The 25,565-nt window shown below is 43.1% G+C and overlaps 1 protein-coding gene across 2 annotated transcripts in view; it reads left to right on the forward strand.

The window, feature by feature from the left end:
• The first annotated feature begins 3,335 nt into the window (after positions 1-3,335).
• The window catches only part of LOC126175312 (tRNA N6-adenosine threonylcarbamoyltransferase), an 82,870-nt gene continuing 60,640 nt past the window's right edge, over positions 3,336-25,565 (forward strand). For both annotated transcript variants that reach the window (XM_049922020.1, XM_049922021.1), the window contains exons 1-4: positions 3,336-3,608; positions 14,731-14,952; positions 24,987-25,206; positions 25,357-25,535. In XM_049922020.1, the coding sequence (XP_049777977.1) occupies positions 3,377-3,608; positions 14,731-14,952; positions 24,987-25,206; positions 25,357-25,535 (853 nt within the window). In that variant the 5' untranslated portion in view covers positions 3,336-3,376. The remainder of the gene's footprint in view (positions 3,609-14,730; positions 14,953-24,986; positions 25,207-25,356; positions 25,536-25,565) is intronic.

Raw genomic sequence — 25,565 nt, forward strand, 5'->3', positions numbered from 1 at the left:
TCGCCACCCTCTCTAATCATCACACCATGTAGGCTGCCCAATAATGACGTCACGCTTCCCGCTGCCTCGCCAGTCAAGGACTACCATACTGCCTACACTGTAGGACAATCCCCCTCTCGCAGCATCCGGCATCTCCTTCCACTTTGGGCTTTGGCTGCACACTGCACTGGCCTGCATACCTCGCTGATTACAACATTTCAGCTATTAATACTTCCAATACACAAACATCCCACTGGTGCACATAGCTTTCTCCCACAAGCTGCACACTTTGAGGAGGAGACTGTATGGTCGTAACTCTGTGTTGTCGCCCGGAAAAATATTGCTGCCCTGAGGTAGCTCAACTAACGTTTCTGGACCTGACCTGCAGTTAGTTCGCCTGCTCTGATCGATGTTTGTGATAACATGCTTTATACCTTGTAGGACTATAAAATATATTTGCATGAAATTGTACAAAGTTTTGTGCATATCCATTTATTCCCGTGGGTCTGCAGTTGTGTATGATGAAATAGGCATTATGTGGACATATCTTAAAGCCGGGTTCACTCACGCATCTAATGTGGACCCACAGCCTGTGGCTTGCTGTAGTGTCATCGTGAGCTACCGTTCACACAAGACCCAACAAATTCTACAGAGTTGCACATATTTCAATATGATGTCAGTTGAAATCATACGGGTGGGTATGAAAGTTATAGTGAAGGGTATGGCCTCAGAGCTGTGACAGGGAAGACGAAACCAAAACGCTGCATCCGAAAATAGATTTGCACAGGGTGTAAATCAAGAGAAACAAACACATTTATAAAAGAAATAACGCTCAGAGACCAAAATGCTGTCTGCAATGGCAAACTAACCAACAGCTGGAATGTAAGTATGATCTGCAGACAACCTTATTGCATTAATTGAAGTAGGCAATTTGAATAACTAATTTTCAGTTTGACAGATGCCACATCTCAGTCTGGAGCTATTTATTGCATATAATCCACACTTTATACGGTGCTTGGTCTCACAAATTACGAAGTTTATGCGACTCGCTGTTTTGCTTACATACATTAAGTTGATTTATTTATTCCTTCACAGAATGTCACTGGTTAGAAAATATTGGCTAGCCCGAGATACATGCGCACACTCGCGCACATACTCACACTGCTGACGAAAATCGTAATTCTAGAAGCTGTGAAAATGTACCTGCCATCTATAATTTTTACTGTTGTCAGAAATTATAACACACTGCAATCGTTTTGAATACAGCAGCAATTACTGCACGATAATTGCGACAGAATGCTTGTGTTTCGTATTACTGCCGCCAGGGAGCAGTGCTGTTAGTAAAGTGGCGCAATGAAGTACAGCCAAGCTGAACTTTCCGTGGCGTGAAAGAAGTTGCGTCTCTTGAGTAGCCCCACTGAAATGTGGGAGTTCACACATGCAACTGCAGTATGTCACTAGCCGTGGTGACACTTTTGTTGCGTGCATCAACCTGGCTTAAGAAATGTGTGCCTGTGGAAACCCAGTTAAACATTAAGCTGAGTTCACACATGCATCTAATAAGGCGCCACACCTTGTGGCTTGCTGTTGTGGTATCATGAGCTACCGTTCACACAGGACGTCACAAATTCTACGTATTTGCATAGCTTTTAATATGGGGTCAGTTGAAATCAATTGGGAGGGTATGAACGTTATAGTGCAGTTTATGCCCTTAGAGCTGTGACAAGATTTAAATACAAGGAAAACGAAACATAAATGTTGGATTCGGAAGTAGATATCGCAGATGGATAAATCAGGGAAATAACATTCAGGACGAAAATGCTGTCATCAGTGGCAAACAAACCAACAGTTAAGCTGGGTTCACGCAGGCAACAAAAGTATCGCCACTGCTAAAGGCGAACTGCAGTTGCTTTGTAGTTGCATGTGTGAACTCCTAGTTTTCAGTGGCGCCATTTAAGAAGCGCAACTTGTGTCACACCACAAAAAGTTGAACTTGGATCTACTTTGTTGTGCCATTTTGCCTTCTCCACAATCGAATAACGTCATTCGATTGCTACCTCGTGGCTGGATTCAAACCTTTCTAGTGCGCATTCGTTCGCAGATAGTGCTTTTGTTTGTGCGTTTGCTATTAATATGTCGAAAAAGTGGTCAACAGCGACAATTATGAGATTCTTGGAGGTGTATCAAGAACGAGAATGCCTTTGGAACCACAACAGCGAATCATACAAAGACAGAAATTTGAGAGAAGCTGCATTAATTGAAATAGTAAACAGTATGCGTGAATATGTACCTGGAATTGCTGTAGCTACAACAAAATTAAAAATTCGAAGCATTCGAAATGCTTACATGAATGAACATAAAAAGGTACTGAAATCACTTAAGGGTGGTGCGTCTACAGACGGTAGTTATAAACCCAGCATTGCTTGGTTTGAAGCTGCAGACCGGTTCTTAAAACATGTAGTCGAGACGAGGGAGACGAGAAACACTTTGGTAAGTAATATTTTACATTTATTATGTTTCCAAAACGTCTTATTTAGTAATATGTACAGCCGTTTAATCAGCTGAGACAGGTGACGCCATTTTGCAAACTGCGCAATTACGAAGAATTTGTGGCGTCCTGTGTGAACGATAGCTCACAGCGCCACTCCAGAATGTCTTGACTTGTGGCGATACTTTCGTTGCGTGTGTGAACCCGGCTTTAGCATGTAAATATCATCTGCAGACACGAAACTCTATAAAATTTTTAGAATCTTGTTGTATTCGTTGATATAGACATTCTGAATAACTAATTTTTAGTTTAACAGTTGCTACATGACACTCTGGAGCTATTTGCTGCATATAACCCACAGTCTATACCATGCCCAGTCTCACAATTTACGAAGTATATAAGTCTCCCTTTTTTGGTTACATATATTAATTTTATTTATTTATTCATTCCAAATACTTTTAAGGATGTTGGACACACACACACACACACACACTGCTACAGAAAAACAAATATTAGTGTTTTTCTCGTAGTTTTAAAAGCTACGAAAGTGTACCTACCGACCATTGTTTTCACTTTTTTCAGAAATAAAATAAAAACACACTGAAATCGAATTGAGTACAGCAGCAATTACTCCACGAATTACTGCCGCCAGGGAGCAGTGGCAGGAAAGTGGCTCAACAAAGTACAACCGTGGGGAACCTTTTGGGGCGTGAGAAAAGTTGCATCATCTAAGTTGCGCCATTAAAAATTGCGAGTTCACACATTAGCTTGCATTATGCCACTAGCTGTGGCGACACTTCTGTTGCGCTTGTTATGCCTTGACATTAGTGTCGATAGGTATTCATATTTGATTCGAGATAAATGAAGAGTGGTATGTCTGCAAGGGACTTATAGTTGGAGGAGCTGTTTATGAATTTGTGTTATACACATGGTATTGTGAATGATAGTGTTTTTTGCTACAAGTTGTTGGTATTCGTTAAATGGATAAAAAATATTAGAGGAACATTGTGTATTACATTTGGAATAATGGTGGTGGCCATTGGTTTTGAAGGTAGTGCTAATAAACTTGGAATTGGAGTAGTAAGGGACGGAACGGTTTTGGCAAATTGCAGGCGTACGTACATCACTCCTCCCGGCGAAGGTAAGCATTTGCTATCTGCTTACAGAATCTATATGTTAAAATTCAAAACCAACAGACCAACACATTTGAGCTGTTACGGTTAGGCGATTTTTTAAAATCAATCCTTTTTTATGTGGCTTGATCCATGAATGCATTTCTCTTTGTAGTCTGCTTGGTGTAGAATGGAATTGATTAGGGTGTTGTCAGTGTCTTTTATTATGCTACACAGTGCTAAGTTCAACAACTTAGAGCTTACTGAATTTTAGCGATGTTGATGTCACCAGGTACACAGACTTACAGCCAACCGGCTCATACCAGGCGCGAGTGCAGCTGTACCCTTTCCCAACATTTTTACTTTCTACCGTCGTCTGAAACCGTGTTGGCATATTTTGTTGTAGCGCATTTGAGCACAATCGCAGCTGTCGATACCAAAATACTAACACCTATATTTCCGAAACGTGGATCCAAAACTCCAAGTGACACAGCAATGCCTCACTCCAAAAATAAAATGAAACAAACGGGACAAACGGGGAATATTAGAGGGTTTAGGACGGGGACAAGCTAAATATACAACAATAAAAGAACACGGCACTATCCTAAAACAAATAATATATTTTTTTTAAAAAAACCTTTAACTTTCTGCTACACAAAAAAAAAAAAAAAAAAAAAAAAAAAAACCACAAGAATGGGACATGTTCCTTGACATATATATCTCAACCGCAGATATCTATATCAAAATACCAACAACTTCAACTCCGAAACATGGAACCAAAACCCCAACTACTCAAATACCCTATATTCACTATGTGAAATATACAACAGACAAAACATCAAAATTACTATAGAATACAACCAAAACCAAATTACTTACTAACAAAAGGGTCCAGCAGTACCATCTAGGTTGGCTGCCACCACACACACACACACACACACACACACACACACACACACACACACACGTTACCACACCAATTACTAAAACACAAAACCACATTAGCATGATGACAACCAAAACTCTAATGAATCCGATACCACACGTTAAACTCATCATGACCCCATCCACTATCGAGGGCACCATCAAATGCAAAAACACGATATCTACAAATACAGCTAACATAAACACACCATGCTGTAGTGACATCGCATACCACACCACAATTACATTGTGTGGAATCGGACACTTCTGTTGTCAAGGGAAATGTCCGATTCCTGTGGTTTTGTTGGTGTAGCAGAGTGTTGTTGTATAATTTTTTTGTATTGTTTGTTTTAGGATAGTGCAATGTTTTTTTATTGTATATTTAGCTTGTCCCCACCATAAACCCTCCAGTTTTCCGCAGTTGCCCTGTTTGTTTCATTTTATTTTTGGAGTGACATGTCAATGTGCCATTTTTATTTTTGTTTGCATTTACTGGCATGTGTATGTTCTGACGTCATTGTTGCCATATTGAATGCGCTGGAACTAGCTGTTTCCTCCATGTTGATGATGTCGTGTGGAATTGGATACTTCTGATAATTGACAAAGTACCAGGATTGCATTCAACTACAAACCTTTTCCCCACTTATCACACATTGTTGTAGAGTAAACTAAAACAAAGAAAGGAAAAAATAAGTCTTGTAATTGATCAGTGTGTTGCAATGTTTTGATACAGAAAATGTTTCGTATTTGTAAGCCTACTGACATGTTCCACATCATAGTGACATGGGAAATACAGAAGCGGTTAATTCCACCCATCTGCTTTGACCCATGATGTCACAAATATGGCGGAATTGACCATACACCATGACTCTGAAGTTATTACGTAAACATGATAAAAAATGCGAAAATACATCTAAAAACCAACACACACACACACACACACACACACACACACACACACACACACAAAAAAAAACCACAAACCAACGAAAAAATACACTACCAAAAGAAAGACCCAACCTCCCCCCTCACCCCAAAATAAAATACCCATAAACAAAAACCAGATGCAAAATAAAAAAATTCTCAAACACACACTACAACGCAACAAAAACTGCAACAAAATAGATGCTCCACAACTAAATCACACACCAACACACTCCCCCCTCCCCCCCACCAACTAACCCCCCCCCCCCCTCCCTGAGCTGCAGCCACCCGCCCACCCAAACCACCATAACTAACCACCTTCGGCCTGCACATCTTACTAATAGCCCTTAAAAAAGCCCTCAGGGACGCTTTTCTGCCAACAGTACTCATCTAAATGAGACTGAAGGTTGGAAGAACGCCTCTTCCACCTCCCAAGAACTGACTTAATGGCCCCCCCCCCCCCACATCCTCTCTATAGTACTTGTACAAGCCCCCATTTCATAGTTTTTAAACTCTAAACTATGGTTAACAACTAAATGATTTACCCCCTCTCACCCAACCCTCTATAAGAAGAAAAACTACAGTGGAACCCGGTTCTATAAGTTCCTCAATTAACCCCACTTATTCCGCCTTAGACCGCCCCTCCACAACCCAGAAAGCACATTCCGAACACCCACTCCCTGGTTCAACAGCCCCCCACACCCAGAGACCAACCACAGACTTACCCCTGCCATACTTCCTTTCCCCAAACTGCAACTCTCCCACCTCCACCACAACCCGAGGCCCACTCAACTTACCCCTGTACTTAATAAACTCAAAATATACTTCACGGCAAAACAAAAAACCAGTCAAGCACACTCATCTCACTCACGCCAGTCTCACGCGCAAAAACTCAGTAACAAAAGTAATACGCCAACAACACAATCTTGCGCATGCGCAACCTAGACTTCTCGAACCGGGAACCATGACGTATGGAGTGCCATAGGTTATCCCTATGCCACCGCCACATATAACCGTCCCTGGTCCAAGACGCCGGAACTTTTGCCAATGTCATTTCCTTCCGACAGACAGCACACTTGACCACCTCTGCAATCAACCCAAAAAGCTGTAGAAATTTGATCAGCTCCAACTGAGTCGTGCCCATCATAGTGTGGAGTTGCACACTATTTTATCTGTCATATCCATACCTAACAAGACTAACAACAGATTCATTTACTCACATTAACATGTGACCTACAGCGAACAGCACTACAATAACTTTCACACAAAACCACTAAATCGTTAACTCACTGAAACCAATTCCGCTCGAAACACAGCCAAAACTCCCCCCCCCCAGGGGGTCCACATCTCTTTTGTGGATACGTGCGTAGCGAGCACGGGACCCCGAGCTAATGTGGCCTTCCTTCCTTTCCGGGTTGCATACCTTCCCTTTCCGCATCCTTCTCCATCCCCCATCTTCGCCCCACCTCCCCTCACCTCTGGCTCTTTCCTTCCCTTTCTCCCCATCTGGGAGTATGGTTTGTGCCTACGTCCGGAGACGGATGCTCGTAAATGTAACGCATTCTTCGCCTTCTTTGCTTGTATGTCTTCTTCCTTCCTTTGTCCTTCTCTTTTCCTTACCTCTTCTCTTTACCCTTTTCTCCGCTGCGGCGTTTGAGACCTCTCTTCTTTTCTTTCCCTTTCTCTTTCTTCCTCCCTGTGCGTGTCTGAAGGCCGACCCACGCATTTTTGTGCGTAGCCGGTGATGGGGTAACGCGTAATTCCCCGCCCCGGGTAGACAGGTAGGACACGTACGTACCCCCTGGTACCGGCCAGGCCCAGGGAGGGGTGATTACCCGAGCTGATACCTTCCGAAAGTGCCGATTGGTCCCTCCGTCCGTTTGTCGGGAGGTGTGACCTGAGGTGTGAACAATCACCTAAGGCGGGAGTGCCCTCATAGAGGGCCCCCACAAGGGAGTAGCGCGCCATCAGAGACGCCGGTAATCATGGGGGATTCTTCCGCAATGGTTTCCTCACCTTCCACTATGTCTGCTCACAAGCGTAAGTTCACTGAGTCTCAGCCACAGACAGTTCTTCCATCATTGCCACAGTTCCTTGTTGTTACTCGGTCTGACGGAGGTCACGACTTCTCCATGGTCAACCTTTTCATTATTCAGCAAGGTGTCGACGCAATTGCAGGTCCTGTAAAGTCTTGTTCCAGATTACGGAATGGCACCTTGTTGTTAGAAACAGTCAGTGCCCTCCAGGCACAAAAATTGCTGCGTACTTCACTGCTCCACACCTTCCCTGTCCGGGTTGAGGCGCACCGCACTTTAAATTCCTCGCCTGGAGTCGTTTATACACGCTCTCTCGATGGATTGTCTGACGAAGAAATTCAGCACTACCTGTCTGACCAGGGCATAACGGCTGTTCATAGAGTTACGAAAAGGGTTGACATGAACATCATTCCAACCCGCACTGTCTTCTTGACATTTGACAAAGTTCAACTTCCATCGAAAATCAAAGCAGGCTATGAGATAATTTCCATTCGCCCTTACGTCCCAAACCCTACGCGTTGCTATCGGTGTCAGCGGTTCAATCACACCAGCCAGTCCTGTTCCAATCCGGCCAAATGTGTTATGTGTGGCAAGGATGCCCATGAGGGTGCTTGTCCACCTCCATCCCCTCGCTGCATCAACTGTATGGGTGACCACGCTGCTTCCTCTCGAGATTGCCCCGTTTTTAAGGATGAAAAGCTCATCCAGGAAATCAGAGTGAAGGAAAAAGGTGTCGACCTTTGCTGCTCGAAAATTATTCGCCAGTCGACAGCCCACCATGCCTCAGACAGGAAAATACAGCACTGTCCTTGCTTCTCCTCGGCCAACAAAGGAGGCGGCCATGCAGACTTGCGATCTCACCTTTAGTGCCACGGTTGTCAGATCGGCCAGCGCAAAGATCGCCCGTTCAACCTCACCACTTTCGCCTCCACTCTTGGAGCATCGAAACCGGCTTCCGTTTTTCTGCCAGTAAGACCATTTGTGTTAATTTTTGGCGACGTAAGGAGTTTATTCCACCCTCCTTACATCTAGGACCTGTCAACCTTCCGTTTTCAGACGTCGCTAAATTCTTGGGTCTTATGTTTGACAGAAAACTATGCTGGTCCTCCCACATTTCGTATCTTTCTGCTCGCTGTCTGCGATCCCTCAACACCCTCCGTGTCCTGAATGGTACCTCCTGGGGAGCGGACCGAGTGGTCCTTCTCCGCCTCTATCGCGCCTTAGTGCGCTCGAAATTGGACTATGGAAGCATAGTCTACTCCTCTGCTCGGCTGTCTATTCTTCGGCGTCTCGACTCTATCCACCACCGTGGATTACGTTTAGTGTCTGGAGCTTTTTACACCAGCCCTGTGGAAAGCCTTTATGCTGAGACTGCTGAACCTCCGCTGTCCAATTAGCGAGCAGTCCTTCTGAGTCGTTATGCTAGCCATCTGTCTTCCATGCCTGCTAATCCAGCCCATGACATTTTTTTCGACGCCTCCTTTGATGTAGAGTATGCAGGCCGCCCCTCCTCCCTACTACCACCGGGAGTCCGCTTCCGTCAACTGCTCCATTCTCCTTCCTTCCGCTTTCCTAAAACCTTCTTGACAACTTGGGCTACAGCACCGCCTTGGCTCCGTCCCCGGATCTGCCTGCTCCGTGACCTTTGTCGATTTCCCAAGGATGGTACCCCTTCACTTGTTTATCGTCGGGCATTTGCTGCTCTATGTGCACAAATGACGGAAGCCACATTTATTTGCACCGATGGCTCGAAAACATCGTTAGGTGTAGGGAGTGCCTATATTGTTGCCGACGCCCCAAATCACTTTCGGCTTCCCGACCAGTGTTCGGTTTATACTGCGGAGCTTTACGCTGTTCTCCAGGCTGTCCACTACATCTGCCGCCATCAGCGGATACAGTACGTTATCTGCTCAGATTCTCTCAGCTCTCTCCTCAGTCTCCAAGCTCTTTACCCTGTGCACCCTCTGGTCCACCGGATTCAGGACTGTCTGCGCTTGCTCCACCTGGGGGGCGTCTCGGTGGCGTTCCTCTGGCTCCCGGGACATGTTGGTATCTGTGGCAATGAGGCGGCCGATATAGCAGCCAAGGCTGCAGTCTCTCTTCTTCGGCCAGCTATTCAATCGATTCCCTTCGCCGATCTACGGAGCGTTTTATGTCGTCGTGTTGTTCTTTTATGGCACGCACATTGGTCGACACTTCCCCATAATAAATTGTGGGACGTGAAAGCTCTTCCTTGTGCTTGGACCTCTTCCTCCCGAACGCGTCGTCGGGAGGAGGTAATTTTAACTAGATTCCGGATAGGGCACTGTCTTTTTAGCCATCGACATCTTTTAAGCGGCGATCCTCCCCCACTCTGTCCCCACTGCGCTCAGCTGTGGACGGTAAGACACCTTTTAATTGAGTGCCCCTATTTTAATCCGTTACGCTCCCGTCTACAGCTGTCGCCTGATATATCGTCGATTTTAGCAGATGACACGCGCTCAGCCGATTGCGTTCTCGAATTTATTAGTGTCAGTGAAATGACGTCAGTCATTTGAAGCTTTTTTTGGGGACAACCAACCCCTTTCTGTAGAGGATTTTTAAGCCTTCCTCCTGCTTTTAGTTTCTCCAATTTTATGACTTTCGTTCCCATTGCTGCTGATTTCCGTTTTCGGTTTTTTACTGTTTCCTAAGTCACGGACCGGGCGCTAATGACCATAGCAGTTTTGCGCCCTAAAACCAAAACAAAACAAAACAAACAGCCAAAACTCGAACCAGTAAGACCAAACTGAACCCATTACACCACAAAACACGAAACCCCTAAACACACCACCAGAGGGCACCATGAACCCCAACGCAATGACACCTACAAACACGCCATATTCACAAACCATACTCTGCACCGTCATGACGTCACACGCCTCAACAGCCTTATGTCGCTGGTCAAAGCCGACGGGTGGGACGCTTCGGTCGATCCGCGAGATGGAACAGTGACATAGTAATGTCAAATGTTGTCCTCACTGTTCCTCACAATCCATATGTGAACGATACGTAGGGATTGTAATGTATTCCAAGAGTCAGCGTTTAAAGCCAGTTCTTGAAACATTGTTAATAGATGTTGTTGGGATAGTTTGCATCTACCTTCAAGAAAGAATCTTCCAGTTCAGTTCCTTCAGTATCTTTGCAACACTCCTCCATGATTTAAATAAATGTGACCATTCATGCTACCCTTCTCTCTATTCATTTTCTGTTAGTCCTATCTGGTATGTGTCCCACATACTTGAACAGTATTCTAGAATCAGTCGCATGAGAAATTTGTGAGCAATCTCCTTTGTAGACTGATTGCACTTCCCCAGTATTCCACCAATAAACCGAAGCCTACCACCTTCTTTACCCACGATTGAGCCTATGTGATCATTCCATTTCATATCCCTACAAGGTTATATTCAGGTATTTGTGTGAACTGGCCGGTTCCAGCTGGGACTCATTGATATAGTCATAGGATAATACGTTTTTTCGTTTTGCGATATGCACAGCTTTAAATTTCTAAACATTTAGATCAAGTTGCCAATCTCTGGACCACTTTGAAATTTTATCAAGATCTGACTGAATATTTATGCAGCTTCTGTCTGATAGTACTTCATTATAGGTAACTGCATCATCTGCAAAAACTTGAAGGTTGCCATTAATATTATCTGAAAGGTCATTAATAACAACATGAACAGCAAGAGTCCCAACACACTTCCCCGGGGCACATCCGAAGTTACTTCTACATCTGATGATTCTCCATCCAAGATAATATGCTGTGTCCTCCCTACCAAAAAGTCCTCAATCCAGTCACAAATTTCACTTGATACCTCATACGATCGTACTTCTGACAATAAGCATAGGCATGGCACAAAGTCAAATGATTTTCGAAAGTCAAGAAATACGACCTCTGTCTGACTGCCTTGATCCAAAGCATTGTGTGTGTCATGTGAGAAAAGTACGCATTGTGTTTCAGTGGTCAGTGTTTTCTGGAATGCGTTCTGGTTGGCATGGAGGAGATCATTCTGTTTGAGATACATGGTGTTTGAGCTCAGAATATTTTATAAGACTCTACAACAAAGAGGTGTCAAGGATTCTGGCTGGTAGTTTTATGGATCACTTCTACTACCCTTCTTGTAAACTGGTGTGACCTGTGCCTTTTTCCAGTTTTTTGTTTGAGGGATTGTAGTTAAGAGGGGCCAACTCAGCTGCAAATTCAGATAGAATCTACTAGGAGTTCCTTAGGGCCCTAGAGCTTTTTCAATTTTAATATTTTATCTGTTTCTCAACACCACTGACACTTATACTGATTTCACTCTGGACTCACATTCAGCAGTACAGCGATTCAAAACTGCGTTTGGCCATCCTGATGTAGGTTTTTTGTGATTTCTCTAAATCTCTTCAGGCAAATGTGATGGGTCCTTTGAAAGGGCACAGCCAATTTTCTTCCCCAACCTAATCCTATGGGACCATTGACGTATCTGTTTTGTCCCCTCCCCCAAATCAACCAACCAACCGATTTCACTATTCTTTACAGTGACACGAGAATTAAATTGGGGCAATTTTTGTAGGTTTCCCTTTGCAAATGAACATTTGAAAACAGTTAAGCATTTCAGTTTTTGCTTTGCTGCCCTCAAATTTCGGTTCTATCTCATTCACTAGGGACTGGACACAAATTTTGGTGCCAGTGACATACGTCTAACATTTCTTCGGATTTTGTGAAAGATTATTTGAAAATATTCTGCTACGGTAGTCATTGAAAGCTTCATGCCTCGCTGTCTTGACAGCCAAATGCGTTTCATTCGGCATCTCTTTATCTGTAGCCCTACACTTTGTTTTATGCCTATTATGCAGTAATCTCATTTTCTAGAGAAGTTCTTTACAGTGGCTGTATTTCACGGAGGTCCCCTCCTGTAATGAAATGCTCTACTAGGTACATATCTATCCAGTGTGTGGTCAACAATTCTTTTCAACTTGAGTCAGAGTTCCTCTACACACTGCTGCCCTGTCCTGAAAGTTTAGAGTTCCTCATTGAGGTATGTCACTACTGTTTTTCTTCTTCTTCTTTTTTCCCCTAGTTTGCTGAACACACGAATCTTTCTGCTTGTTTTAGTTGTACTTTGTTAATCATTGTTGCCACAACCGCGTCATAGTCACTGATACCAGTTTTCAATAAGGACATCCTCAAAGAGGTCAGGTCTGTATGCTGCCTTTAGATCCAAAACATTTCTATCATGAGTGGGGTTCCGAACTATCTATCTACGTAGTTTTCAGGCATTTAGCAATGTTTGCTTGTTGGATGATTAAAGTCTTCATTGATGATTACAGTATGATTGGGGAGGTTACGTACAAGTGAACTGCAGTTTTCTCTGAAGTTTTCAGTTACATCAGGACATGAGTTTGGTGGGTGTTAGAAGGATCTATTTACTGTTTTATGCCTACTCTTGATACTGAATCTTGCTCAAACAATCTCCCATGCATCTCGGTAGATTTTAGTTATTCTCTGCTGTGACAAGTACACCACCTTCATTTCCGACTATCCCATCCTTTAGATATAGACTTAAATTTTCCCCAAAAATCTCACTGCTATAAATTTCAGGTTTCAACATGCTTTCTATGCCTAGAATTACGTGATTTTCACTGTTTTTCAAGAGCACTTCAAACCTTGGCATTTTGTTGAGAATACTTCAGCAGTTAACTGTTAGGCATATCGTTCAATCTTATGCTGATTCTTCTGGCTTTGCTACAGCTGCCGTTATCTGGATTGGTTGGAGGGTTACCTGATCTAACAAAACCCTTGTGTGCACTCCCCACACAGCCAGCTATCTTGAGTAGCAGCCTCTGACGTGTAGTGCACGTGTAACCCATTTAAAGGGACGCAGCAGTTCACAACCCCGTGACCAAGTTTAGGAAGTTGCAGCCTAACTTGTCACAGAACCTTCGAAGTCTGTTGTTCAGTCCTTCCACTCGACTTAAAACCAAGGGGCCACAATTAGTTCTGAGGAAAATGCTGCAAATTGTGAGCTGCTTTGAAACTGTGTTCACAAGGCTGGTCTTCTCAACCCACTCTGCCAGTCACTGGAATGAGCCAGGTATGACCTTGGAGCCTAGACAACAGGCCTCATTTGTTCCAATGTGCGCCAGAAAGTTGCACCCTGTTCCCTCAGTGGTTGCCGGAATAGCCCCTTCAAAATATTGAATGAGGCCCCCAGGTATACACACTTTCTTGTCTCTTGCTGCCATTTCCCTAAGGGTACTATAATTCGCCATACAATTGCATATATTAATAACTATAGAATAATTGTGTAGGGGTTATACTATGCAGATGAAAAGGTGTGCGAGCACTCTTTATTGATTTGTTTGTATATATGGGATTGTAACAATTTAGAATACTACTCCAAGTGGATGTCTTTTCTGTTGTTCACTAGTGTCGTTGGCTCTTCCACTGTGTGCTGTTGTTGGCAGTTCATTTCTTTAGGTCATAACCAATCAACTGATAGTATACAGTAGTCGATAAGAATTGGTAAATCTAATGATTTGTTTTGGCAGAAGATATGAATTGATTACTTTTGTTTTTTTGTTGATCTGGCTATTATGGGGTATAAAGTTGGTTACTAGTTTTTGTATGTATTTCTTGTTCATGTATTGTAAGTTTCTTGGAATATGATAGAATTTTTGGGGATATTGTTGTGTGTTCCTATGGTAATGAACTGATCTGTTGTGTGTCCCAGTGAACATTTTGAAAATTATGTGGAGCATTTCCGAAATTTTCCAGTATCCAAGGTTGTGGTTATGCATAACCTAAGAATGCAGTTTAAATCTTACGGAATATGCTCCAACTCCTCCTTGTTTTATTGATGCATTGTAGTGTCGAAATCAACAGCACATATAGTAAGATTCTTAAGGAAGCTGAAATGTTTATTCAGACCATAAAAAGATGATTTTTTTATGTAGTTGCCTTCCAAGATCAGTTTCAGAGAGTATGCAAGTAAAAAGGACAGGCTCATTGTTATATATGCACATCTGTTAATGAATGTTGGGCTAAAAAGGAAGTAGTTTTGTGTCCAGAGTGCTTACTGGATGGGCAACTTGTTTATGTTCTCCAGTTTGTTTTAGGTGTAAAATTATTGAGAGCAGAGACTATACCTGTCCATTAATTTTGTACTCATTATTTGTTAGAAGCACATCAAACCTCGTAAGAAGTAGTTGATGCTCTAATTGTATGTTTGAGCCAATCTTTTTTTTTTTGTTTTTTTTACAGGTTTTATGCCTGGTGAAACAGCGCAGCACCATCGATCCAACATCAAAAGTTTATTAAGAGAAGCTCTGACAGAAAGTGGTATTAAACCAAATGAGATTGATGTCGTTTGCTACACAAAAGGCCCCGGCATGGGAGCTCCGTTGGTTGCAGTTGCAATTGTGGCACGTACAGTGGCTCTTCTGTGGAACAAGCCAATTGTGGCTGTTAATCATTGCATAGGGCGTATCCTTTATTGTTATTTAAAGAGCGTATAATGTACATTCGACAAAACAGAACCATTCCCGAAAAATGGCTGAGTCCCATATTGTATACATAAAAAAATCTACTCACCAAGCAGTGGCAGAACACACACATAAATACAGTTGTAATTGGCAAGGTTTCAGAGCTAGTGGGTCCTTCTTCAGGCAGAAGGAAGAAGGGTGAAAGAAAAGGTCTGGGGAGGTCTAGGAAAAGGGGTAGATTTTGGGGAAAATCACGCAGAACTGCAGGTTCCCTCTCATTCCATACAGTAAGTCTCCACTGACCCGCGGTTCTGAGTGACTTTCCCGAAATGCCTTACTGCCCTTAGAATGTAATGCAAGTAAATGACCATTTATGTTCTGCTTCACCATTGTTTTTAATTTACCCCAAATGATACTATCATTACTGAAATGATTCTGTACGTATTTTCATCGAGATTCTGACTAAAGTAAGTGCTGAGCTCTGTTGGGAAGTATCAGAACTGATTTCTCACTGTGTCTGAGGCATACAGCAGTGACAGAGCTGGACAGAGTCAAGAATCTTGATTTTGAAAGTGCTGAATTAAATTTTTTTTAGCTTATTTGCTTGTAGGGCCTTAATATCTGAAGTTGAGTAGCTATTGCAACAATATTAATTTGATTAAATTCTTCACTAAATACTATTTCATTTGCTGTAATGAATTATCTTTCAAACTGAGCAGCGTAACTATGAGGTTAGTTTTATAGCACAAGATGGCTTATTCCTAATATGGAAGTGCGTGGGTTTCCTAAGACGTGACAATGACATATTAGGACGCACTACCCCACACTAGTAGCTCGATTCAGACCCACAGTTTTAGTAAGTGACTTAACAATATTGTCAATACTGTGAAGCCATCTGTTGAGTATTCTGTTGTGCTGATATTGATTAGGCATCATATCACATTTGTGCGATAGACAAAGCAAGAGAGGAAGCTGAGTCCACATCATCTATTTTTCGTAAAGTACAACTTCGTGTGTGGAATTCGTGGGGCCATTTAACATGTGTTATCCCCAAGAAATAGAAATCTGATGGGCAAGTAACCCAGTCCCCCCATGCTGTAAACAACCTCTGGAAATGGGACTCTTCCCATGTAACAGGCATACATGTACCGATAATGACTTTGCAGTTCACCAGGAGTCTGACGTACAAGATTCAAACAATGGAGTAAATGCGGCTCCAAATGGTTTCCAACCAACTCACAAAACCAGCAAGTCACATCAAAAGCCACCAGCTACAGTAAAATCAGCATGTTCCAACTCTATTAAGTAGCTAACATTGTCTTCATACAGGAAACATTTGAAACAGTTTAAAGAGAAGAATGCTGTAACAGAATCAAGGGAGACAGAAACGAAGTCTGATACAAATTTAACTGGGGACAGTGCTTTAGATGTGCAATCTGAAAAAGAAGTCACTAAATGTGTGTTCTGCAGCAGTCATTTCTCTTGAGACTAAGAGAGAGAAATGGGCGCAGTGCATGGAATGTTATCCTTGGGCTCACAAAGAGTATTAACTTGAAAAAGAGCTTTCATATGCTTCGACTGCATTTCTTTTGCACAATAATTGCAGGAAATGTTGGAGAGACAGTAAGAAAGAATATATTATTATTTTAGGGTCTACTTGTTCATTTATTTGTAAGTATCTCTGACTGTCTCTTATTAGGACACCATTACTTCAGTTCAGATTGATTAGTTTTGTTCTTTTCTCAAATTTGCTTGTGTTAAGTAGCATGAATTCAGCAGTAATTAAAATCTAAAGTACAATGATTTCATTTAGATTTCCAGTTAACAAACATACAGTTGTTTCAAATGTAATGATATAAAGTGGAGTAATGTGAGATAAAAGTGTCACATCAGGGATGAAGTAATTGGAAGGTCCACCGACCACTGGCATCAATTTCCTGCCTTGTCCTATGAGGCTTGGAGATGGTTAGCCTCTGGAAGTGTGTGTCATCTGCCATGTAACTCTCCCATTTCTTCAACACTAGGTCCCACAGATGGTCTAGTTTGCATAGGGCCAGTGCAACCAATGTAAGTTCATGTGATGCTTCAGTATGGCACCTAAGTTTTCAGTGGGACTCAAGCATGGCACTTGAAAAGGCCAGTTGATCAGGTTGATGTCAGCCTGTTGTGAAAACCGTAATGGACTTTTCGACTTGTGTAAACCGGTGGTGGTCTTGAACTGGGTCACTCCACCGGGACAGCAGATAGTGCATCCTCATACTTGGCACCATAGTATATTTCATGATGTGTACATACTGATCCATGGTGAGGTGACCATAAGTTCGATGTAGTATCGCTGCCCCATTGAATGACATTAACACCCAGCATGAGAGTGTGATATGGCCAACACACAAATTTTGCACCCTGTACTGAGAGTCATAATGTGCTTCCTCTGGCCTGTAGACCACAACCAGACCCTCATTCACTGAGTTAAATATTAACATCATGTGAAAATGAGATGTGGTGCCAATCATGATCTACATTCAATTCAGTGAAGACAAGCCCATAAAATTTGTGGCTACCAGAGAGAGCCTCCTTATTAGCACCCCTGGCAGCCGTAAAGCCAGCATCCGGTAAGCGGGTAAACAGATTGTTAGCATCCAGGGACATTGGTCTCAATCGTGAGTTGGATGGTATTTAAAAATGGACATTCCGTTTAGGTGTCAATTAATTTGTTCTCTTGCTGAAGCTTCGAAATCTTTGCTAAGTCCAACCTTCGAAGCTGGCCACTTAGCCCCATCTCACACCACCACTTTACGCACTTCTGGATACAGCAAGATTGAACGCCGCACCTTACTGCCACCACATGTGCACTGAAATCGGTCATTTGGGACAAGTGCCATGTGACTGTAGTCATACTTGTACTATATTCGTATTACACTTGTGACACATCAACTAACAATAGTGTAAAAAAAGAAAATATGGTATCGAGATGACTTGAACCCTAATCACTGCAGTGGAACCGCAGACTCTGAAACATTGCCACATGGGTGCCCCACATCTGTACAAACTTGCAGTTATTTGTTTATTCGAGGCTGAAGTAGCTTGGCATTTCAAACAGATAAAAGTAAGAATTATAATGTATATATAAAGCAGAATGCAGAAATTTGACACAATTACAGAAAATCAGTAAGATCTATAAGTAAACTTGTTACAATATGAAGGAAAGAAATACATTACTAAAAGTTGTTTCATGTTATTGTTGCCAATGTGTGATGCATTACATTGTACCCAACCAAAGGTACCAGAGATTATCAGGACATGTGAACAATTCTGTTTTTTCAACTGTATGGTCATTCATTATTATTACATTGCTGATTGCTGATCGTCCATTTTGCAGTCATTCAGAGCTTTGAAGGAGGAGCTATAAAGAATGTTTCTCAGCTTGCTTCAAAGTGATTTCATTAATGTAGATTACCGACCAACCCCAGCTGTGCATGGGTAACGCTAAGTATCAATGTCTGGATGACTTGTCTGGCATAGTGGTAACTTTGTTTATGGGACACTGTGTAGAGTTATGATTGAAAATCAGAGAGCAATGTTAGGTAAATGAATATCATCACTTTCATTTAAATTATATGTTGTAATATCACATTCCACTTGCTGGTGTACTGCAGAGTGCCTAAAGGCATGAACAAAATGCCTGACCACAACCCGCTCCAAGTTGTGCAACATATTTGCCATTTTCTTTTTATCTAATTTGAGTTATGGTTTTCTATGAGATGAGGAGCTGCAGCGATCAACAAATGTTACAGCAACAAATGCAGCGGTAAGTCTTACTCAACACAATGTTCATGACTGGCAGGAGCACAGCCTCAGCTTCTAGTGTTTCGGTCAGCGTCTGGAGCCACTTGTTTGCGAACAGGAAATGATGTTTATGACTGTTTTTGAACTTTTTTCGTGACGATGCTATCCGAAACATAAAGACCGAAACAAATAGGTATGCAGGTACAAAAATTGTTACAATGGAACGGCGAAATGAAATAAAAAAGAACTCTGTGTGGCACAAATGGGATTCATTAAAACTACACAAAATATATTGTCGCCCCCCCCCCCCCCCCCCCCAACAGTTCTGCAGGTGTATCTCATGAAGTTAGCAAAGCTTAGTGACTATTGGTCAACTGATCCATTTTCATTTTTACAAACGGGCGCTGTGAGTCGATTGTTGAGCCGTGATAGGTTTTCCAGTTTTGTGTTCATGCTGGATGCCAATGACAACTCAGCGTACATAAAAAAGGAGTGGAAAACCATGATATTCTTCATAAAATTAGACCTGTGTTCCACCTTTTGTCAACAAATGTAGATTCAGTGTCATGCCACACGAAAATTTGACTACAGATTAAGCTATTTTTCCATTTCATGGATTTGTTGGCTTTAGGGCTTACATGAAAAATAAACCCAATAAATATGGCATGAAGCTTTATGTGCTTTGTGAGGCTGCAACAGACTATGTCTTGAACTGCGATGTTTACACAGGATCAGCAGGGAGGACTGACCACCATATTCCAATGTTAGTAGACAGACTCTGTTCTCCATATTGTGGTAAAGGCCACTGTATCTACATGGACAGATATTACACTAGTGTTCCTCTATTGAAAATGTGGAAGAAAAAATACATTAGTTGTTGGAACTGTAATGAAAAACAGGAAGGCCTACCAACAAGCTTCAAAACAAAGAAACTGTGAAGCAAAATGAAATATTTTTGAGGAATGGGCCCATTCTAGTGCTGAAGTGGATGTGTACTGTCTAACCACCCTCCAGAGGACTCGCCATTTTTTGGCGGGTTTGTGCTCCGCTACCGTGGGGCCCCAGCCTTTGCAGCACTTTTTCCCGTCAGTGTTGCACGTCTATCCTCTTGCTATTCCTTTTCCCCTCCTTTGGGGAACATGTCTGGTGTATTATTGGGAATGTTCTGCATTCTGTTGCTGACCTGCAAACAGTTTCAACTTTCTTTTTGGCTCCTTTTTTCCTTTTTTTGTTTCCCTTCTCCTCTTATTCCTCCACTTCGGCGTTTGAGGATCCTCTTTTTTTCTTCTTCCTCCCTGTGCACTCCTAAAGGCTGGTCCATGCATCTGACGCGTATAAGGTGACTGGGTACTGCATAATTCCCAGCCCCAGGTCAACAGGTAGGCTTCACACGTACCTCTTGGTACAGGCCAGGCCCAGGGAGGGGTGATTACCTGAGCTGTAACCTTACCAGCTTGCCCATTGGTCCCTCCATCAGGTGTTTGGGAGGTGTGATCTGAGGTGTGAACAATCACCTAAGGTGGGTATTCCCCTTTGTGTAACGGGCCCCAGTTGGAAGGAGCACCCCATCGGAGACGCTGGCAATCGTGGGGGATTTCATCACGATGAGTCACTCATCCTCTCCATCGACGTCGATGAAACGTAAATGTAATGAGGCTACTAATTCAAAGACTCTTCTCACTGCACCGCGGTTCCTTGTAGTATCACATACTGAAGACGGTCAGTCCCTCGCTACGGTCAATCCATTTATTATTCAGAAAGGTGCTGATGCAATTGCTGGGCCTGTGAAATTCTGCTCTCGTTTACGAAATGGCACCTTGCTTTTGGAGACGACATCTGATGCTCAAGCACAACTACTACTTGCTGCCTCGCTTATCTACGGCTACCCTGTTCATGTCGAGACTCATAGAACTTCGAATTCTTCCCGTGGTGTAATTTACACCAGGCTGCTTGACGGTCTAACCGACATTGAAATACAGTCTTACCTCCCTGAACACAGTGTCATTGCCGTTCATCGTGTAATGAAAAGGTCGATTCCTCTTTGGTGCCCACCCGCACTCTTTTCCTCACGTTTGATAGGGTGGTGCTGCCGTCTAAGATTAAAACAGGCTACGAAATCATCACGGCCGTACAATCCGAATCCAAAGCGCTGTTACCAGTGTCATCGTTTCAGTCACACTAGAACGTCTTGTCGACACCCAGCCAAATGAGTAACCTGTGGTTGGGATGCGAATGTCCACCTCCTCCTCCCTGCTGGATTAACTGCAATGGTGGCCATGCCACCTCCTCCTGGGATTGTCCTTTGTATCTAGATGAGTGGGCTGTTAAAGAGATTCGGGTAAAGGAAAAAGTGCCTTACCCAGTAGCTCGCAAGTTACTGGCTAGTCGCAAACCTTTGTTCTCCCATCTGGCACTTATAGTTCAGCTCTTGTTACCCCTCGCTCCATGAAGGACATGGCTACACAGACATGCAACCTCAGATTTGGCTCTGAGCTTGTGAAGTCATCGAGTGTCAAGGTAGCACCATCATCGCCCCGTCCCACTGTGCAACAAACTGTCAAACTCTTGCCTAAAGGGGCGGAGCTACCCACTACACAACCAGCAGGCAGGCAAGGCCAGAAGGAGTACTCCCAAGATGACTTCCTCCGTCCCTCCTGCCAAACATCACCCAAATCTTCCTCTAACCCGGAAGGGCTCGAAGAAGTCTGCTGAAGACAAACTGTCATCCCCTTCACCAATTCGAAGATCCTGCTCAACGGTGTCGCCACTTGGTCGCTAAGCCTGGCCGGCCTCTGTCTCGCCAGTGTGCACCACCAACCATTTTTCTATGTTGGACTCCACCGACCGCCTGCACAAGCATGCCGATGCTTGTGTGGACTCCATGGAGCAGGATCCTCCTGCTTTTGTGCCCTGTAGTAGCGACTCTCCACCAGCTGTCCCTCAGCAGACACTGAGTTGACATCCCTACATCTCTTCCTCCTCATGACTGTCCTCCAGTGGAATGTTTGAGGCCTTCAGTCCCACAAAGAAGATTTGTGGCTGCTTCTTGCATCACAGCATCCCCTTATACTTTGCCTTCAGGAAACGAAATTGCGCCCTCAAGACCGCTTTGAGCTTCCACATTACTTACCGGTTCGTTTTGACCTTCCACCTGAGTTCGGCATTCCATCTCGTGGGGCGTCATGCTGCTTATACGGGATGGCCTTCATAATCAACCCATCTCCCTGACTACCAGTCTTCAAGCCATTGCCATTCTTACTTCCCCACCTGACTTTCACCCTCTGTACCATTTATGTACCTCCGTCCTTCGATGTCACCAGGGCTGACTTCCTTCAACTTATTGGGCAGCTACCTCCACTGTTTTATTACTCGGTGACTTTAATGCACATCATCCCCTTTGGGGTTCTCCCAGGACCTGCCAAAGAGGTGCCCTCTTGGCTGACATTTTAACCAACTCAACATCTTCTGCCTTAACACTGGTGCACCCACTTTCCTTTCTGACTCCTCGCACATCTATTTCCATTTGGACCTATCCTTTTGCACTGCCCAGCTTGCCCATCATCTTGAGTGGTCTGTTCTTTCTGATGCCTACTCAAGTGACCATTTCCCATGTGCTCTCCATCTGCTGACTCCTACCCCATCCACATGCATGCCCAAGTGGCGACCTTCACAGAAAAAGATTTCCTCAGTTGTGATGAACAGGTGGACTATCTTACAAATATTATCCTTACTGCTGAAGAACGTTCCATTCCTCACACTTCCTCATTACCACATCGTGTCTTAGTCCCCTGGTGGACAGAGGCGTGCCGCGTCGCAATTCGTGGACAGAGACGTGCTCTCTGTGTTTTTAACCGCCGCCCTAGAGATTGCTAGTGCTGTGGGCATCTAAAATGAATGGGTACATAATATTTTGCATGAACATTTGGACATGAAAAAGAAAGCTATCCGCACGATGGGTTTCGCGAATGCTCACGCTTGACCAAAAATGGAATTGTGTGAAGTGTTGCAAGGATGGTTTGCAGCTGCTCAGGAAGAATCCGCAGGACTTAAAGCATCGTTTTGTCACTGTGGATGAAACTTGGATACATTACTATACTCCTGAGAACAAACAACAATCTAAACAATGGGTTAGCAAGGGAGAATATGCGCCAAAAAAGGTGAAGACCATTCCTTCGGCTGGAAAGGTTATGGTGACTGTCTTTTGGGATTCACAAGGAATAATCCTCATCGACTATGTGTAAAAGGGTAAATCTATTAAAGGTTAATATTATTCATCATTATTGGACTGTTTGAAAACCGAGCTGCAAGAAAACGCCAGCGATTGGACCACAAAAAAGTTCTTTTCCATCACGACAATGCACCAGCACACACCTCAGCAGTTGTGGTTGCAAAATTAATGGAAATGGGATTCCAACTCATTTCACATCCCCCCTATTCTCCAGACTTGGCTCCCTCGGACTACCATTTGTTCACCAATTTGAAGAAATGGCTGGCGGGACAAAGATTTTATTCAAATGAGGAGGTGATTGTAGCAATTAATAGCTATTTTGCTGAGGACAATTCCTATTATTCGGAAGGGATCAACAAATTAGAACAGTGTTGGACTATGTCGAAGAATAAAAAAAAATGTTTATGCCAAGCACATAAGTAGTTTTTATTTTTGCACGGACTTTTCAAACGCCCCTCTGATATAAGCTTACATTTATCCTAATCTATAAAGTATGGAGTTTCAAATGATGCTAGAAATGTGCCTTTGAGGCCCTTGGTTATTGTACACTTAGTCATTAAAGTTGCTTGAAAACCACTAGTGCAACTGCACTGTCGAGGTGCATGCATAGCAGTGTGGAATGTGTTAAATGATGGCTCGTATTATTCCGTGGAACTTATCTAAAAAATATAAACACTTAGTTCCTGTCACCTTATGTTATCCACTTCATACAAAAGCCTTTTTAGGTGTCATTAGTCAACTTGCCCAGCCATTTTTGTTTGTTGGGGGATGTTAATTAGCAGCATTTGCTTTTAATTTCAAACATCATGTGCCATTGGGGTTGATTCCAGGAGAGGCAGACCTAGACATGTTGCTTAGCGTTTGTTCAGAAGATAGATTTTTTCTTGGCAGAAATTTCCTTTCGTAAGCCTGTTGTCATGGCTATTGGAGAATGAAAAGTGGAGAAACTGGGCCTAGCCTTTGGTGCTCAACAAGTTGTATGAGCAGCTGCTAATGACCTAGCTGACGGCATCAGCACTTTCTAAATTGACAAGTGACAGTATTGGTCAAGGGCAGTGGGTGATGACACTGTGCTAAGTCATGAGTGCGTGGTTATCAACACCCATACAAATTCCTAATCTTTTCACCATCCAGTTCCACCACTTCCTCGAATGATGAGGACAATACAAGCACCCGGTCCCTGGGTGGTTAAAATACCCAATCTGACTGGGAATCGAACCCGGGATCCTGTGCTCCAGAGAAAACAATGCTAGCCACAAGCTGCGGACTTCACAGAGAAGATACACAGTCTGTATGGGAATTCCTCAGACTGATTCTAAGAGTGCAGAAAATATTCCAGTCTAACAATAATTATGGGAAATGTTTTTATGGTTTAATACTTACAGGTACCATCAAATTTAGACAGTTACCATAGTTCTTAATGTCTGCGGAACACACACGAAATCTGAGGGTGCTGGTAGTAGCCATGTCTGTACTAGGGTACCAGAGCAGTTGGTGGACACTGGTATGGTGAAGGACTATGCCATTGGCAGTAAATGGCTGCTAGTTAGAGGGCTGCAAGAGCTGTGATGGAGAAGGGTGTTTTTGCATAAGTATGCAGTGTTGACTGGTTTTGGGAAAACTTTTGACGTATTGCATTAGGTGTGCCATATTAATATGGCCATACTGAGCAGTAATTACCTGGTTAAGAGAAACCAGTAGGGTGGAGTCAATAGTGATATTTAAGTAGGTTAGAATTTTGGTGGACTGGTCAGGCACAATGTAGCTACATAGGTGTGTGTGTGTGTGTGTGTGTGTGTGTGTGTGTGTGTGTGTGGATTTTTGGGGGGGGGGGGGGGGCGCAACAGGGAGGGGCATGTGCTTCTAGCCACTTGAAGGAAGCAAGCTTCCATTTGTTTATGCACACCTGTCATTTTTAAAAGAAACATTTTTTTATTTCTCTTGAATTTTGGTCTTCTTTAGAATTGCTTGGGTTTTACAGATGGCTGTATGTACTTTTATATTCCTTAAAAAAAATCAAGATATTGAAATGGGGCGCTTGATAACAAAAAGTGAGAATCCAACTGTGCTATATGTCAGTGGTGGAAACACTCAAGTGATAGCATATTCCCGCCGCCGATATCGGATATTTGGAGAAACAATTGATATAGCTGTAGGGAATTGCCTAGATAGGTTTGCACGAGTTTTGAAGCTGTCTAATGATCCAAGTCCTGGCTATAACATAGAACAAATGGCAAAAAAGTAAGAAATTGCTGTAGGTATCCTGAATCCCAAATGATATATGGTGACATTTATATAGTTTACTGCATTACAACATATAAGTGTGCTGATTTGCATTATATTGTAGAATATATAGTAAAGAGAGGTTGAAAGTTCCCTTTTCTGTTACAGGGGTAAAAAATTCCTCCAACTGCCCTATGCTGTGAAAGGCATGGATGTTTCATTCTCAGGTCTTCTTTCATTTATTGAGGACAGAGCCAAACATCTTCTGGATAGTGGGGAATATTCTCCTGAAGATCTTTGTTTTTCTCTACAGGAAACTGTGTTTGCGATGCTTGTGGAGACCACAGGTATGTAACGTAGGGAAATATATGCACAGT

Source organism: Schistocerca cancellata, chromosome 3, assembly GCF_023864275.1.
Source record: "Schistocerca cancellata isolate TAMUIC-IGC-003103 chromosome 3, iqSchCanc2.1, whole genome shotgun sequence".
NCBI lineage: Eukaryota > Metazoa > Arthropoda > Insecta > Orthoptera > Acrididae > Schistocerca > Schistocerca cancellata.